The sequence below is a fragment of the Fomitiporia mediterranea genome (assembly GCF_000271605.1).
Source record: "Fomitiporia mediterranea MF3/22 unplaced genomic scaffold FOMMEscaffold_1, whole genome shotgun sequence".
Taxonomy (NCBI): Eukaryota; Fungi; Basidiomycota; class Agaricomycetes; order Hymenochaetales; family Hymenochaetaceae; genus Fomitiporia; species Fomitiporia mediterranea.
In genome coordinates this window covers 1074388-1087962 of record NW_006760386.1, presented here as the reverse complement: position 1 = coordinate 1087962, position 13575 = coordinate 1074388, and the positions used below count along the sequence as shown (strand labels likewise).

General features: G+C 44.8%; 6 protein-coding genes across 6 annotated transcripts; 2 read left to right on the top strand and 4 right to left on the bottom strand.

Moving 5' to 3' along the window:
• Position 1: 1 nt before the first annotated feature.
• On the bottom strand, positions 2-2150 carry FOMMEDRAFT_149989 (cytochrome P450; the record flags this gene model as incomplete). The annotated part of the gene is made up of 11 exons (XM_007261349.1): positions 2-176; positions 234-480; positions 539-713; positions 776-892; positions 943-1069; positions 1130-1226; positions 1283-1366; positions 1431-1590; positions 1648-1776; positions 1834-1938; positions 1989-2150. The coding sequence occupies 11 exons, from the start codon at positions 2148-2150 to the stop codon at positions 2-4; spliced, it is 1578 nt and encodes a 525-aa protein (XP_007261411.1).
• Positions 2151-5036: 2886 nt separating this feature from the next.
• On the bottom strand, positions 5037-7197 carry FOMMEDRAFT_149988 (cytochrome P450; the record flags this gene model as incomplete). Its single annotated transcript, XM_007261348.1, has 10 exons — positions 5037-5211; positions 5272-5518; positions 5577-5751; positions 5814-5930; positions 5981-6107; positions 6170-6266; positions 6324-6630; positions 6689-6817; positions 6877-6966; positions 7036-7197. 10 exons carry the CDS (start codon positions 7195-7197, stop codon positions 5037-5039), a joined length of 1626 nt encoding a protein of 541 aa, XP_007261410.1.
• An 882-nt stretch (positions 7198-8079) lies between these two features.
• FOMMEDRAFT_49068 (zf-DNL-domain-containing protein) lies at positions 8080-8423 on the top strand (the record flags this gene model as incomplete). The annotated part of the gene is made up of 2 exons (XM_007261347.2): positions 8080-8207; positions 8270-8423. Coding segments are annotated over 2 exons (282 nt in total), but the record flags the coding sequence as incomplete, so codon positions are not given.
• Positions 8424-8652: 229 nt separating this feature from the next.
• FOMMEDRAFT_130641 (DHH phosphoesterase) lies at positions 8653-10052 on the bottom strand (the record flags this gene model as incomplete). The annotated part of the gene is made up of 4 exons (XM_007261346.1): positions 8653-8799; positions 8855-9315; positions 9365-9913; positions 9977-10052. 4 exons carry the CDS (start codon positions 10050-10052, stop codon positions 8653-8655), a joined length of 1233 nt encoding a protein of 410 aa, XP_007261408.1.
• A 514-nt stretch (positions 10053-10566) lies between these two features.
• On the top strand, positions 10567-11834 carry FOMMEDRAFT_130640 (HD domain-containing protein; the record flags this gene model as incomplete). The annotated part of the gene is made up of 9 exons (XM_007261345.1): positions 10567-10677; positions 10746-10778; positions 10914-10996; positions 11066-11109; positions 11178-11236; positions 11306-11380; positions 11465-11507; positions 11566-11595; positions 11659-11834. The coding sequence occupies 9 exons, from the start codon at positions 10567-10569 to the stop codon at positions 11832-11834; spliced, it is 654 nt and encodes a 217-aa protein (XP_007261407.1).
• A 169-nt stretch (positions 11835-12003) lies between these two features.
• FOMMEDRAFT_74055 (WD40 repeat-like protein) lies at positions 12004-13523 on the bottom strand (the record flags this gene model as incomplete). Its single annotated transcript, XM_007261344.1, has 8 exons — positions 12004-12165; positions 12227-12246; positions 12305-12558; positions 12615-12683; positions 12736-12838; positions 12894-13020; positions 13075-13238; positions 13295-13523. 8 exons carry the CDS (start codon positions 13521-13523, stop codon positions 12004-12006), a joined length of 1128 nt encoding a protein of 375 aa, XP_007261406.1.
• Positions 13524-13575: the final 52 nt, after the last annotated feature.

Below are 13575 nucleotides of genomic sequence, written 5' to 3'. Positions count from 1 at the left end.
TTTACGCGTCCTTTCGTTTCTTCAACAGAACTTTGGCCTTTGGGTTTGGGCCCACTCGACTTCGATGATAGACGTTTTCTGGTCGAACTCCTTCCATCTCTGCTTTCACATCATAATTCAATATAAGATGCGCCATTATCGCCTTGAGCTCGTTCACTGCGAAGAAGCGGCCGGGGCTATGAAAAAGTGCATCGAATCAATGTGATGTAGATAAACGCGAGATATAACCGCACCAGGCATGATGTCCGAGACCGAATGCTAGATATTCCGGGTTCGTATTGACCATTTGGTGCTTTACGCCTTCTTCTGAGCTTTGCTCACGCAATTTCGCGAATCGGAATCCATCGAACTTGTCTGCACCTGGATAGTAAGATTCGTCTTGATGCGTCGCTATCAGATTTGCGGCAATGAATGTGCCCATAGGGAGGAAAGTTCCGTCCGACAAGGTGAAGTCTGACATTATCTTGCGATTCAAGGTTACTTAAAAATAGACCTTTGGTGAAATACATAATTGCGTATCGAGGCAAGACAAACTTACGCAAGTTGATGCCATTAAATCGCATGCTCTCTTTCATGAAACTGTCGAGTTTCCACATCTTCGTCATTGCAACCTTCGACCATCCCTCCTCCTTAATCACCTGCTCGATCTCGTCCCGTAACGGGTGAATATATTGCGGTTCGGCCGCAAGGTGGAACAGGGCATGAGTAAAACTCTAACATTCGAACGCGAGCAGATGAATGAGAAAGTCATTGCGATCTAAGAGATGGCACTCACGTTCGAGGTCGCATTCATAGCAACAAAGTTTAAGTGTAGTAACCTTACTGTGAGGTCCCGAATGCTTCGCTTCTCATTCTGTGGCGCTTCATCAATCAACCACGAGATCATGTCGACCTTCATGTACTCAGTCTCCCACACAATTCATTGAAAATGTTATGGCATACCGGTTTCCCTGACCAATCATCGCCATTCTCGTCATACATACGGAACCGCTCCTCAAGTACTGGGCGAAGGAGCTTCATAGCCCGCCGGACACTTCGGGCTGTCGGGCTGAAATATGCACCGACAACGCTGCAGAACAATGTGGTTCATAAATACGCCAATTATCACCTATCACACTGAATTACTCACGGGCGTAAAGGAACAGGCATATCCTGAATCATATATACCGTCTTCATGGTGTCAATAGCGAAATTGACACTCAGTTCAGCGAATTCGGGATCTCTGCCTTAAAAACGCAATAAAAAAATGAATATCCAACCTTGCATGATAAGCGAGACTTACAAAGAGGTACGCCAACAAAAATTCTGTTACTCGCTCTGCATACGATATGTCTCATCGTATCCAATGCCGGGATAGCAACCCAGTCTAAGAAAGTCGTTACATTATTCATTTAGGTTGTAACTCGAGCGTTAGTGCCCAAGAATCGTACCATTACTCTTGGGAATAAGATCATTGAAGGCTTGGATAATCTCATCGTAGACGTCGTCGAACAGCAAACCCAAAGATCGTGTCAGCTGATTGCGGACGATTGTGACATGATATCTATTCCTTGCGACTTTCAATCCGAATGTCCAACGGAACGCAAAGTCCTGTGGGAATGCGCAGCTGAGTATACCATATATTCACCAAAAAGATGTATGCCATACGTCAATTATCGCTTCAGCAAAAGATGCCTTGTTGTCTGGCGCCTTCCTAATCTCTTCGATAAGTTCACGTTTGTTGATTATAACGGTGTACCGATTCATTGCGGGAATCTTGAATGTCCCGTTTCCATACTGAATGGTGTACTGAATGAGATTTACACAGTTGAATATCGTGGTCTAGGGACAAACCTTCACATAAGCTCGCTTGAGCACAGACTTGGCATTTGCAATGAAGTCATATGCGTCGACGTACGATGAGACGACTCCGGAAGAGCCTTCGAGAGGGACTTTTACCTATGTAGAATCGATCAGTTTGACGCCTCAGTGTCGTACGGGAAACGTACTTCAAGCTTCCGCTTGTTGAAAAGTCTGGAAAGAGAAACGACTGCAATGCACATCCCTGCCATTAAAAGGTAATAGTACTGGGCACGGTCCTCGACTTTAGTAAGGCCCAACGCCGAATTCATTTTCACCAGCATCGGTTTCCAGTCAGAGAAGAAACTCATAGTCAAGGATGTGGTGTAGAATATTTCTCGAGATTGGGAGAGTTGAACAAGAAGCTGATAAACGGAAGGCCCCGCTTTATATGAGAGGACCCGCCGACTCCGAGGCTTCGTTCGACGAAGTCAATAACTGAGTACAGATCTTATTTTACACTGCCATATTCGAATTCAATGAGCAGAAACAGTTTTCCCGATAGATTCACAGGGCTTCACGAGACCAGACGTCGGAATTGAATCTATTTGCATTTTGCAGAGGAAGAGAAGTCGGTCCGACGGCTTGTCGGATTCAGACAGGCCATAGTGCAAAAGGTATACGACACAAGGGTGATAACGGCTTCTACGTAAGTTCCTGGTTAGGCACCTGATTCTTGGTCTTCATATGAGAGAAGCAGGGGAAGTATGAGGGATGCACCGCTGCAGGTCGAAACGTTTCGTACTGTCGTTTAGGGACCTGAATGGATTAGCAAATCCACACGGATCCACACCGTGGATAGTTTATTCCCACGGATACCGTACCACGGTAAACATTCCCACGGTAACCGTGGATTTTTGTGCATCCACGGCACTAATCAGCACTGCTCCGTTTGGCAGGCTGACAAAAGATATTTGCCTTTGTAGAGTAGCGTCAATCATTACAAGAGTCTCACCTGACTTGTTTTCATTTACATAATTTTGTATGTAATCAATTTCAACATACACCCGGAAAAAAAATAAAAAAATAACTCCAATTATATTTACATTTTCCCACCTGAATAATACTTATTGTTATTGATGTATAGTATATATTCTTATGAGTTACATGTGAAGTAAGTGTTAAAAAGCAAAGTAGGAATTGTTACAAAAAAAAAAGACAAGTACTAAGATACGCGTCTAATAAACTCGACAAGCTGTGTGACTCACGTGATGTAACCTTACCTTCCTAATGCAGCCTCCACAATGAGCACGAAACTCGTCCATCCAGAGACCCAAAACTCAAAAAGTAGCACCATCGATTTGTTGTATTAAGCCTTCTCTACAAGATGATGGAACAGAATTTCTTAAAAGTGAATATTGGCTGAGTTATTTTGCAAACTATGTTTTTTGCTCTAAATGCTGTAATTATACTTTTCCAGCAGTCTGGTAAATTTTTTAATTTTTTCCTTCAGATTTCGCCACCATTAGATAAGGCTATATGACAAATAATTGCTATATTTGTATATTACATAATAACATTTATAATATATAGTATTTGTCATAATGATCGGATGGTGTAATCAACTTGATAAAGCTACAAAATTATAGATACAGACTGTAATGGTCAAATATTTTATTGTTGTAATATTTAATTCTATCTGAAAATAGGCAAGATTCTCTTCTCTGTATTATATAGAATCATCTTTGGCTGAGGCAAAACTTCAAGTCGAAGTTACACTCTGAAATTTCGCCGTAAGGGTCCTTCCTAATTTGGTAAGCGTGGGTTGTGACCGTGACGTGACTAGCTTGTCGAGTTTATCAGACGCGTATCGACTCTTGACTTTTCGCATCCGGGCCCTGAATCCCACGGCCCAATTAGGGATGACCCTGACTAACCACTTATGTAATTCTAGTATACTGTGGCCCTTGTCATGAACAGAGTGAGAAGTTAGGAGGGGGGTTTGGGGGGGCTCTGCCACCCCAATTAGGTTTAGGATAAGTTTGGGCTGTTTGGCTTAGGTGTTAAGTTGGGTTTTAGTTAGGATTGGGGGAGGGGAATATTTATTTTCTTAGGAAAAGTACTTTATTTTGACTTAGTGAAATGTGAGAGGAACTACATGTGGCCAATTGGAGCTAACTAAAAATGGGCCGTGGGACTCAGGGCCCGGATGCGAAAAGTACGCGACTACGCGTATCTTAGCAGTGTGTTGCCAAGTATTTTTACAGTGTCGTGGTACAGTTGAAAACGTCTTATTGCATAACGTTGGGAGAGGGCTAAACCCAATGCATTATACAATTTATGCATTATAACAATACATTTTGGCTGAGGACCTGAGTTTTGGTCTGGCCAAAAGTCTATGCATTATGCCATTTATGCATTATGATGTGATGCAATAAGACATTTTCAACTGTACACCGTGGTTACCGTGGGAATTTTATCCACGGTAAAGCTGATCCACGGTGTGGATCACGGATAGCACGGATGGTAACCATTTCGGTCCCTACTGTCGTTGCCAATCCGCTTCACGTGACACGTGATGAGATTCAGGTTGTCTTATTAATATTATCTAACAACATTCATTACTTAATTCAATCAAATGATTCCACACAGAGTCCTCTCCACGGCCTCTTACTTACTAGCTTTGAATGATGGTATGTATGTGGTGCTCCACATACTCCTGATTTTCTGTGTCATCTCATGTAATAGTGTTGCAACAACTTTAAAGATACACCTCTAATTTCTTACAAAGGTAAAGAAAATGAAGCCCTCCAATTACAAATATAATAAGCCCAATCATCTTAGATATAGAACAACTTCGATTCCACCAGGTGAGCTGCTTCAATAAGCCTTGATTCTTGACTTGCATAAGGCTACCACAACATCATTTGTAACATCTCTACAGATTGCTGGTCTGCTATTCATTATGCCTTTCTGGTGGCAGGAGGTTACTCACTACTAGTGCAAACCAATGTTTACTATATTTCGAGAATGTTTACAGGACAATTTTGAGACTATGGCAGAATTCTGGGATATTCGACTATATACATACCGATTCTCTAACTGGAAAGAAACAATATGGTTAGCATGACTTCCCGAGAATTCTATCACTTGTCGAGAAGCATTTATTAACATGCACCAAGTTAATTTTATATACATTGGTCAAAATGGAACACTAATTTCTTGATGTATTCTCTGAATAACAGACGATGACGGCCTTATGCGTCCTTTCGTTTCTTGAGCAGAACTGTCGCCTTGGAATTCGGGCCCACTTGATTGCGGTGGTATTCGTTCTCCGGTCGCACTCCCTCTATCTCCGCTTTCACATCGTAATGCAAGATCAAATATGCCATCATGGCCTTGAGTTCGTTCACTGCAAAGAAGCGACCGGGGCTAAACAATGTACCTAGTAAGCATAGCACATACTCGGATCAGCACAGCGTATTAACGTACCATGCATGACGACCATGTCCGAATGCCAAGTATTCTGGACTCGTGTTTACCATTTGGTGCTTTACTCCCTCCTCGGAGCTTTGCTCGCGTAGCTTTGCGAAACGGAATCCGTCAAACTTGTCCGCATCCGGGTAGTGGGAGTCGTCACGATGCGCTCCTATCACATTTGCAGCGACGAATGTGCCGGCAGGTAGGAAGGTCCCGTCCGACAAGGTCATATCGGACATAATCTTGCGAGACAGGGAAGCTTAAAAGATGTTGTAGAAAGGGATCCACAAGCATAGGTATAGTCAATATGCGCTTACTCAGCTGGACACCATTGATCCGCTGACTCTCTTTCATGAAGCTGTCGAGTTTCCACATCTTCGTCATTGCAACCTTCGACCAACCTTCTTCCTTGATTACTTGCTCGATCTCTTTCCGTAAAGGGCCAATATATTGTGGCTCTGCCGCGAGGTGGAGCAGTGCGTGAGTGAAGCTCTGGTAATTTAACGCAGTGAGACGAAGTAGAAAGTTGCTATGAAATAAGAACTGTGACCCACATTCGAGGATGTGTGTATAGCAGTAAAATTCACGCTAAGCAGCCTTAACGTGAGTTCTCGAACACTTCTTTTCTCATTATTCGGCGCTTCATCAATCAGCCATGAAATCATGTCAACCTATATTTGGTGAGCCTCTCTTACTGTCCATGGAGTGAGTTGCACCTCACCGGTTTCCCTGGCCAATCATCGCCATTTTCGTCGTACATACGGAACCGCTCCTCGAGGATTGGGCGAAGGAGCTTCATTGCTTGTCGGACACTTCGAGCTGTCGGGTTGAATAATGCTGCAATTATGCTATAAATAGAATGAGGATCTATAATCAGCCTTCCTATATGGCTCTTTTGTGAAACACTCACGGGTGCAAAACAGCGGGCGTATCGTTCATCATGTATACCGTCTTCATAATGTCGACAGTGAAATTAGTACTCAGATCAGTATACACTGGGTCTCTGCCTACGAGTAGACAAATGTGTTTGGTTCGTTAATTGTGCAAAGCAAGCCAGGACTTACAAAGAGGGACGCCAACGAAGATCCTGTTGCTGGCTCTGCATACAAGGCTCCTTACTGTATCCAACGCAAGGATGGCGACCCAGTCTAAAACGAGCGCCATGTTATTTACTGCAGCTTGGGTATCGATAAGGACCGCTTTCATACCGTCATTCTTCGTCGGGATAAGGTCATTAAATGCATGCACAATCTCGTCCCGAATGTCGTCGAAAAGCACTCCCAAAGAACGGGTTAGCTGGTTACGGACGGTTGTGAGATGATATGGATTTCTCGTTAGTTTCAATCCGAATGTCCAACGCAATGCAAAGTCCTGTGGAAATGCACAACTCAGTATGCAACGCGTGCGACGAAAGGGGACGACACTATACCACAGCTACCGCCTCATCGAAAGAAGCCGTACTGTCTGGAGCCTTCCTGATCTCTTCGATAAGATCTCGTCTGTTGATTATAATGGTGTTCCGATTCATTTCGGGAATCTTGAATGTTCCGTGATCGTACTGGATGTTTTGTTAGTTAAATTGAGACCAGTTACATGTACAGATTTTAGGTTAAGAACATGCCTTCTCGTACGCCCGCTTGAGTATGGACTTGGTATTTGCGATGAAATCGTATGCGTCGACATACGATGAGAGAACTCCAGAGGATCCTTCGAGAGGTACGTTAACCTATGTGTATAGAACGCTTAGCTAGGCTTTAAGTAAGTGCAGGGACTTACTTCAGACTTCCCACTCTTGAAGAATCTGGACAGAGAGACGACCGCGATACACATCACTGCCATAAGGAGGGTATAGTACTGAACATGGTCCTCAACCTTAGCGAGTTTCAACGCTGAGTTCATTTGAACCAAGAGCGGTCTCACGTCGGGGGAGAAATTCATAGTTCCAGACTTCGTAGGAGTTTCTCAAGAGTCGCAGAGTCGAATGAAGAACCAGCATTTGGAAAGCCTTGTTTTATACAATACCTGTCGTGAGAGTTCCGCCCAGACTTCATTGTCACTTCAGTGCCTCGTTTTTCGCAATCGCTTACTGCTTACAAACTATGACTTTATACACCTATGGTCAGATGTCATGTTCGGGTCCCTTTGCATCCGATGAGCTCAGAGGGCTTTGCAAGAAGAGACATCGAACGATAGCCCGTTTATTCGAGAGAAGAGAAGTCTTCCTCACAACCAATGAAATATCAAAAGGGCAGCGATTCAAGGAGATCTCGCACGAAGGTATAAGCAGTATTACATAAGAACCGGAGTGCACAGCCGAATCCCGTCATTGTGCGAAAGAAGCAGGAAAGCGACAAGGCGCCGAGTTGAATGTTCAGAATGAGGAGAGAGACATATTTGATTATTTCGATCTTTGCACCGTTTTGTTGTCACGTGGAGCCGGCTTATGTTTCCGCGGTGGTGTCCGAGACGTCGATCACTTGCCGAGCGACCTTCGAGTCCCTTTTCTGCTCCGGACGCGACGCCTAGCTACTCGCTGAAGAAATGTTGCCTTCTCGTCTTTTCAAGTTCAAAAACATGGGAATCCCACCTCCTTTACGCAGTCTTTTGGTTATACATCCTTCCCTCTCATCCAGCATAGCCGTCCAATTACGATTTCGATTACAACTCGCCGCACGCCCTCTTTTGACATATGCACCCGCTTCAATTACTCGATCTACTTCACGATCACGACGTTTGCACTCTTCGGCGTATAATTCGTCTGAGTCAAGCTCGAGCCTTACTTCTCCATCTTCTGCTGAAGTGAATGCAGCTGACTCTCAAGAGCCTCGATTACAGTTAACTTTCACGTGTACTGTTACCGGGTGCACCGAGCGCTCAACGCATGGCTTTACAAAACGCGCATACGAGCGTGGAATCGTCATCGTAACCTGTCCAAAGTGCAAAAATAGGTACGTGATATGTCACGATGTACGCTTTTAAATAAGTCAGAGCCTTTACTTTGACTCTCTAGACATCTCATTGCGGATCATCTTGGCTGGTTCAAATCGACGGAAGGGACAGCGGACGGAAGCTTAAAAACAATCGAAGACATCATGCGCGCAAAGGGAGAGATAGTCTCGCGCGGTCGGATAGACGCTGGTGGTGTGGTTGAATATGTGGAATGACTCTTCACTGTCTTTTATCTATTCCCTCAATTTGGTAAGTAAACAATATTGGGACTGGCTCCAAGCAAGCAACTAAAACGCATCATTCACATATAGATCATCTTGATATATGTACAACATTGCATTCTGTACGCCCCACTCAGTCATCAGCATCTTTTTCTAATGCAAGCTTTCGTACCATACAATGATGCTACATTTATGGAAGTGGGTAGCAATCACACAAAACGCGTTATGGCTTCGTCGAAGAGAAATAATCCGTCAATTTTACTTTCTGTCCAGCATCCGTCGTTTTCTTCCTCACTGACTTGTTTTGGTTATTTGATGGGTCTGGCTTTACTCCGATTTCCATCGCCCGCACGAATTTCTCGAAGTCATTCTGCAGCAGAAGCTGATTATCATTATGCAAAACAGTGGACAGCAATAGAACGTACGGTCGGGATGATGCCACCAGTTGCTTCCTTGTGTCCTGTCGCAAAGTCACCGCCAACACGCGTGAGAAAGCCCTCATCCGGAACCTTTCTCGCATAATCCTTTAATACCTTGATCAAGTTTGGTCGCTCTGTCTCTGGCAGCTTCCTGAGTCCTGAGATGATACGGCACGAAAAGTTCGTATACGTTCCAGATGGATGGTACGCATCATTTGCAACCATGACAAGTTGAAGATCCCGAGCACGAAGGTATCCTGCCCAACGTGTGGCGATTACGGGATGTATTTGATATCCGCTGTGGATGCGCAGCAACGCCACGCACCCGTCTTTTGAAAACTGCGGTGCTACGTGTGTGCAACGTTCGACTTCTGCATTCACTCGAGCGCGGGCTGCGAGGAAGACTCGGTTCCGGGAAATATCTTCTAAGGACTTGGCTTTTAGGACAGCCTCCCATGCATCATGCACTGTGCAAGCTTTAGCTTCCGACTGTCGCTTGTCTAAAATATCACGCACCTTGATATTCTGTAGTTCGTCTCGGAGCGTTCATCATACTCACTGCATTTGACAGGGCCTTCTTTGTCACCTTCTTAACTACATCCCCGAGGTGAGATGGCCATGGTGGCTCATTCCACTTCACAACATTCGGACCTAAGTCTCCAAATACACCCAGCAGAGCGGGCACTGCACACTCGTCACGTATACTCGGGTGGAGAGGCAAACAGATGAGGTACGTGAGCAATGAGGAAGTGACGATCGGAGGAGAGTGACAAGCAGATACGACAAGTGAACCTTCGGGGAACTCATCGCTCTCGTGATGGTCAATTATGAGCGTGGACACATATTTACCATCCGGCGTGACTGGTGAAACAAGGGATGGTCCACCTCGCGAACCTTGATCCATGACAATGATTCTCGTAGCGCCATATCCCTCCATTTTCTCGCGTTCCGAGTCCTGGAAGACAGAAGCTGATTTTGCAAGCATGTGCACCCTGATGCAATCCTTGGGAAGACCTAGAGAGGTGAGCGTGTGATGCATGATTTTGCCTGATGAAAGCCCATCCGCTCCATTGAGACAAGCATTATTCTCGTCAATATCTAACTGTAGAGTTCACTAAACGCACATACCATCTTTGTCCGGAACAAGCAGTGTCAGGTGCTTCTCGGACACGCATACCTTGATAAATTCCCTTGCATGATCCATTTGCTCAAGAGGAGCTGGCCAATTAGGATACGCTTCTATTTCGGAAACTTCTGAAGCACTAGTACACCTGTGTTTCTTTCTCCGAATAAAATCATGTTTGTCTGCAGTGTTCTTGCGTTTTGCTGCCATAGTTGAGTGAGCTAGACGCAAACGCGAATAACTTCCTCGAAACAAATTCGGTCGTGCGTTGTGTACTAAAAAGAAACAAAGCATAAATATTAAAACAAGATGTTTCATTTCAATGAGCAATTGTATTCGGGGCTGAACTACTAGTATGACATCACTGATGCGATTTTCGAGACAAACGGCAGATCGGGGGTAAACGATCGATCGAAGTGCGAGTCAGTGCGGACCAGAAGAACTGAGCTCCGCCAACTCCGATTCTGCTAAGACGCGACTGCCTCACGTGCAACCACCCACCAATGCTTCTCACACTTTCTTTCCGAGTTTCTTTCTTTTTATCGGTCATCTTAGAGAGTGGCCATTTCTGAAGAACCATATTGCCCGGACAAGAATGGACCCGACACCATCCACCTCAAAGCGCGTGTTCCCGCCTCTTTACAAATCATCACAGGACAGTTGTGAGGACAGGCTTGTCTTTTTCCATTTATTAGAACGATTAAAGGTTTGTAGGTCCGGTCTAATCAAAATGAGAAACCACCAGTACTGAACGTTAGAATAACATTGCCACAGACTCAGAAAAGGACTGGTTGGGTAGACCATGGGGTAAGTCTCTGCTAAACAAGGTTCTCCAAGGCTGAGAACATTAAATACTGAGTCAACTATGTTTTAAAAGATTCCAGATGCAGAAAGGTTACTACGCCATACTATCATGTCGTACTTTCAGGAAATACTCAAAAGCTTATGCATAGTATCTCCGATCACATGTATCGAATGGCGATACTCGCTATGTGTTCTGGCGACACCACACTTGACAACACCAAGTAAGCTATATGCCCCTTATCAAAATGACTGCCAGCTCCATTAATGTCCAACCATCTACCTTTGATTAGATGTATTCTGATGTGTCTTGTGCACGACCTAGCAGAAGCACAAGGTCTTTGCTTACTTTGATCCTTGGCTTATAGGGCTATCTAAGTTTACCATCTCACGTTTTTGTCGTAGTTGGTGATATTGCTCCTCGAGAAGGTATCCCAAAGGAAGAGAAGAAAAGACTCGAAGATGTACTTGTTCTTAATTTCTATCGTTTGGGTATGTCATATTTTTGAAGTGACATACATACCATCAAATAGGAAGCGATGCACAACTTTGTGCATGTCATGTTACATTCAACTCCGGCCGCTCTACGCATTGAGGCTCTTTGGAAGGTCCGTCTGCTCCATTGCTTCCCATGATCCGAGCCTTCTTGCATTCCAATTACGTCATTTGCCCAACACTGCATTTACTTCCAGGAATACGAAGAGGGAGAGACGGCAGAAGCGAGATTTGTCAAAGGTACGATACAGAAATGTCTTGAATAAGTTTCATCGACTGACTCAAAACTATCCACAAGACCTGGATCGATTCGAGATGGCTTCCCAAGGTAAGAAATCCAACGATCCTTGGCAGTAACCGGGCACAAGTTAATCTTGCGATTAACTTTTAGCACTTGAATACGAGCGTCGACACGAAAGCCAGCAGCTCGATGTATTTTTCGAGAGCAGCATTCCAAAATTAAGACACTCAGAAGTTCAACAATGGGGTGCGGATCTCATGGCTGAACGGGCTAAGCTTCACGAGGAGCGTCCAAGGAGCAGTGGAAGTTCTAACCGTACGGGATAGAGCTCAATGTTTGCTCTGCACGACGAGACGCTTCCGTAGTCTAGAGGATCTCAAACAACAGTCAGTGGAGCTATGCGATATACTTAGATGCGAAATTCGAATAATATACAAGATTAGTATAAAATTCACTGATCCCGGAATAGTACAAGAAAGCGACATCAATAGCTAATCAACCTTCGTCCGGCTTATCTTGCTTGGCAGAAGAAGGAACCAGGGCGGAGGGAACAGGTGCAGAGGGAGTAGATGCAGGAGGTCCTCGATCGACCCATATTCGAATTGAAAGGTCGCTGTCAAACGATGCAGATGCAATCATATTCTGGGTGGGGTGTGTCTAGTTGATAGGAATTCAGCAAATGACGGAGATATACTTCAGCAAAATAAATGCGGCTGACTGCAACAGACACAACGACATCTACAATTCATTACCCTGTTAGCTCCCAATAAACAACCAGAGAACCAATCAAGCGTACCTTCATGTCCTTCCAACACCTGAACAATCTCTCGTGACTGCAGGTCCCAAAGATACACACGATGATCCTCACTGCCCGATACGATCCATTTACCTCCAGTAACACTAAAGCACGCACAAATAGAGTATAATCGGTTCGTATGCCCTTTGTACGTCTTGAGACAACGCGAGGTCTGGTAATCCCATAGTCGAATCGCACTGTCATGTGCCGTCGAGAGGATATATTTTGAATTGGGGGAAAATTGGACATGTTGGCTGGAATGGGACGATAAATGAGTCCAAGTCGTGATCACAAGGGGAAATGTATTCACCAAAGTGCTTCAGCACTTGCCTCCGTTAGTGTTTTGAGACATTGGCCTGTCGTGGTATTCCAAATTTTACTGCTTCTGATTAGCACTCGGATTACAAGATGCAGATGCGAGACGGACTCACATAAGGCCATCCAAAGAACATGAGACGATTAAGCTTGCATCGCGATTGAAGTGTACTGCGGTGACATAGTCTAAGTGCGCATTCAATGTTTTCATGCATTTCCCTAAGAAGTCTCTCAGTCGGTCGTGCACCTTCGCACGAAAAGCGGTGGATCAAACCATTAGCAGCCTTCCATAACTTGATGTCTCCATCTATGCAACCAGATACAATAAGGGTAGATGTATTATTATAGTTTACGCAGAATACGGAGTCACTGTGTCCTTTCAATATGCGTGTAGTGAGACCCTAAATAAAGATTAAAAGCGTATTTCATGCAGAGTTAACGTTCAACTGACGTACGGAATCTACATCCCAAATTCGAATTGTGCGGTCATCCGAAGCAGAGGCTAAATGCACACTATCCGAAGACCAGGAAATATCTGAGTTCCCTTTGGTATGTCCCACCAGATTGCGGATGAGTTCTCCAGTCGCGGGAGACCAAATTTTAATGAGCATATCATTTGCTACATTCAGGTCCAGAGTCTGATAGGCTTTGGGTGGGGAGGAATGGCGGACTCACAAGTTGAAGCAAGAAGAGTGCCGTCTGGACTGAACTTGACAGACGAAATAGAGTCTGTATGACCCCTCATGGTATGCTTAAGCTCATAGTGTGGACCGTTTCGGGTGCGAACGACAACTGGCTGTGAAGGTTGCGCAACAGCTGCTGGCGGAGGTCCTTGAGCCTTCTCCGGGATCTCCGGGTCCTCTTCAGTTGAGGAATCGTCAGACTCGCTGGACGTGTCCTCCATGAAATGCTTTTGTTCGACCGTTGTGTCCGCAGCCATGACCGGGTTGTAACAA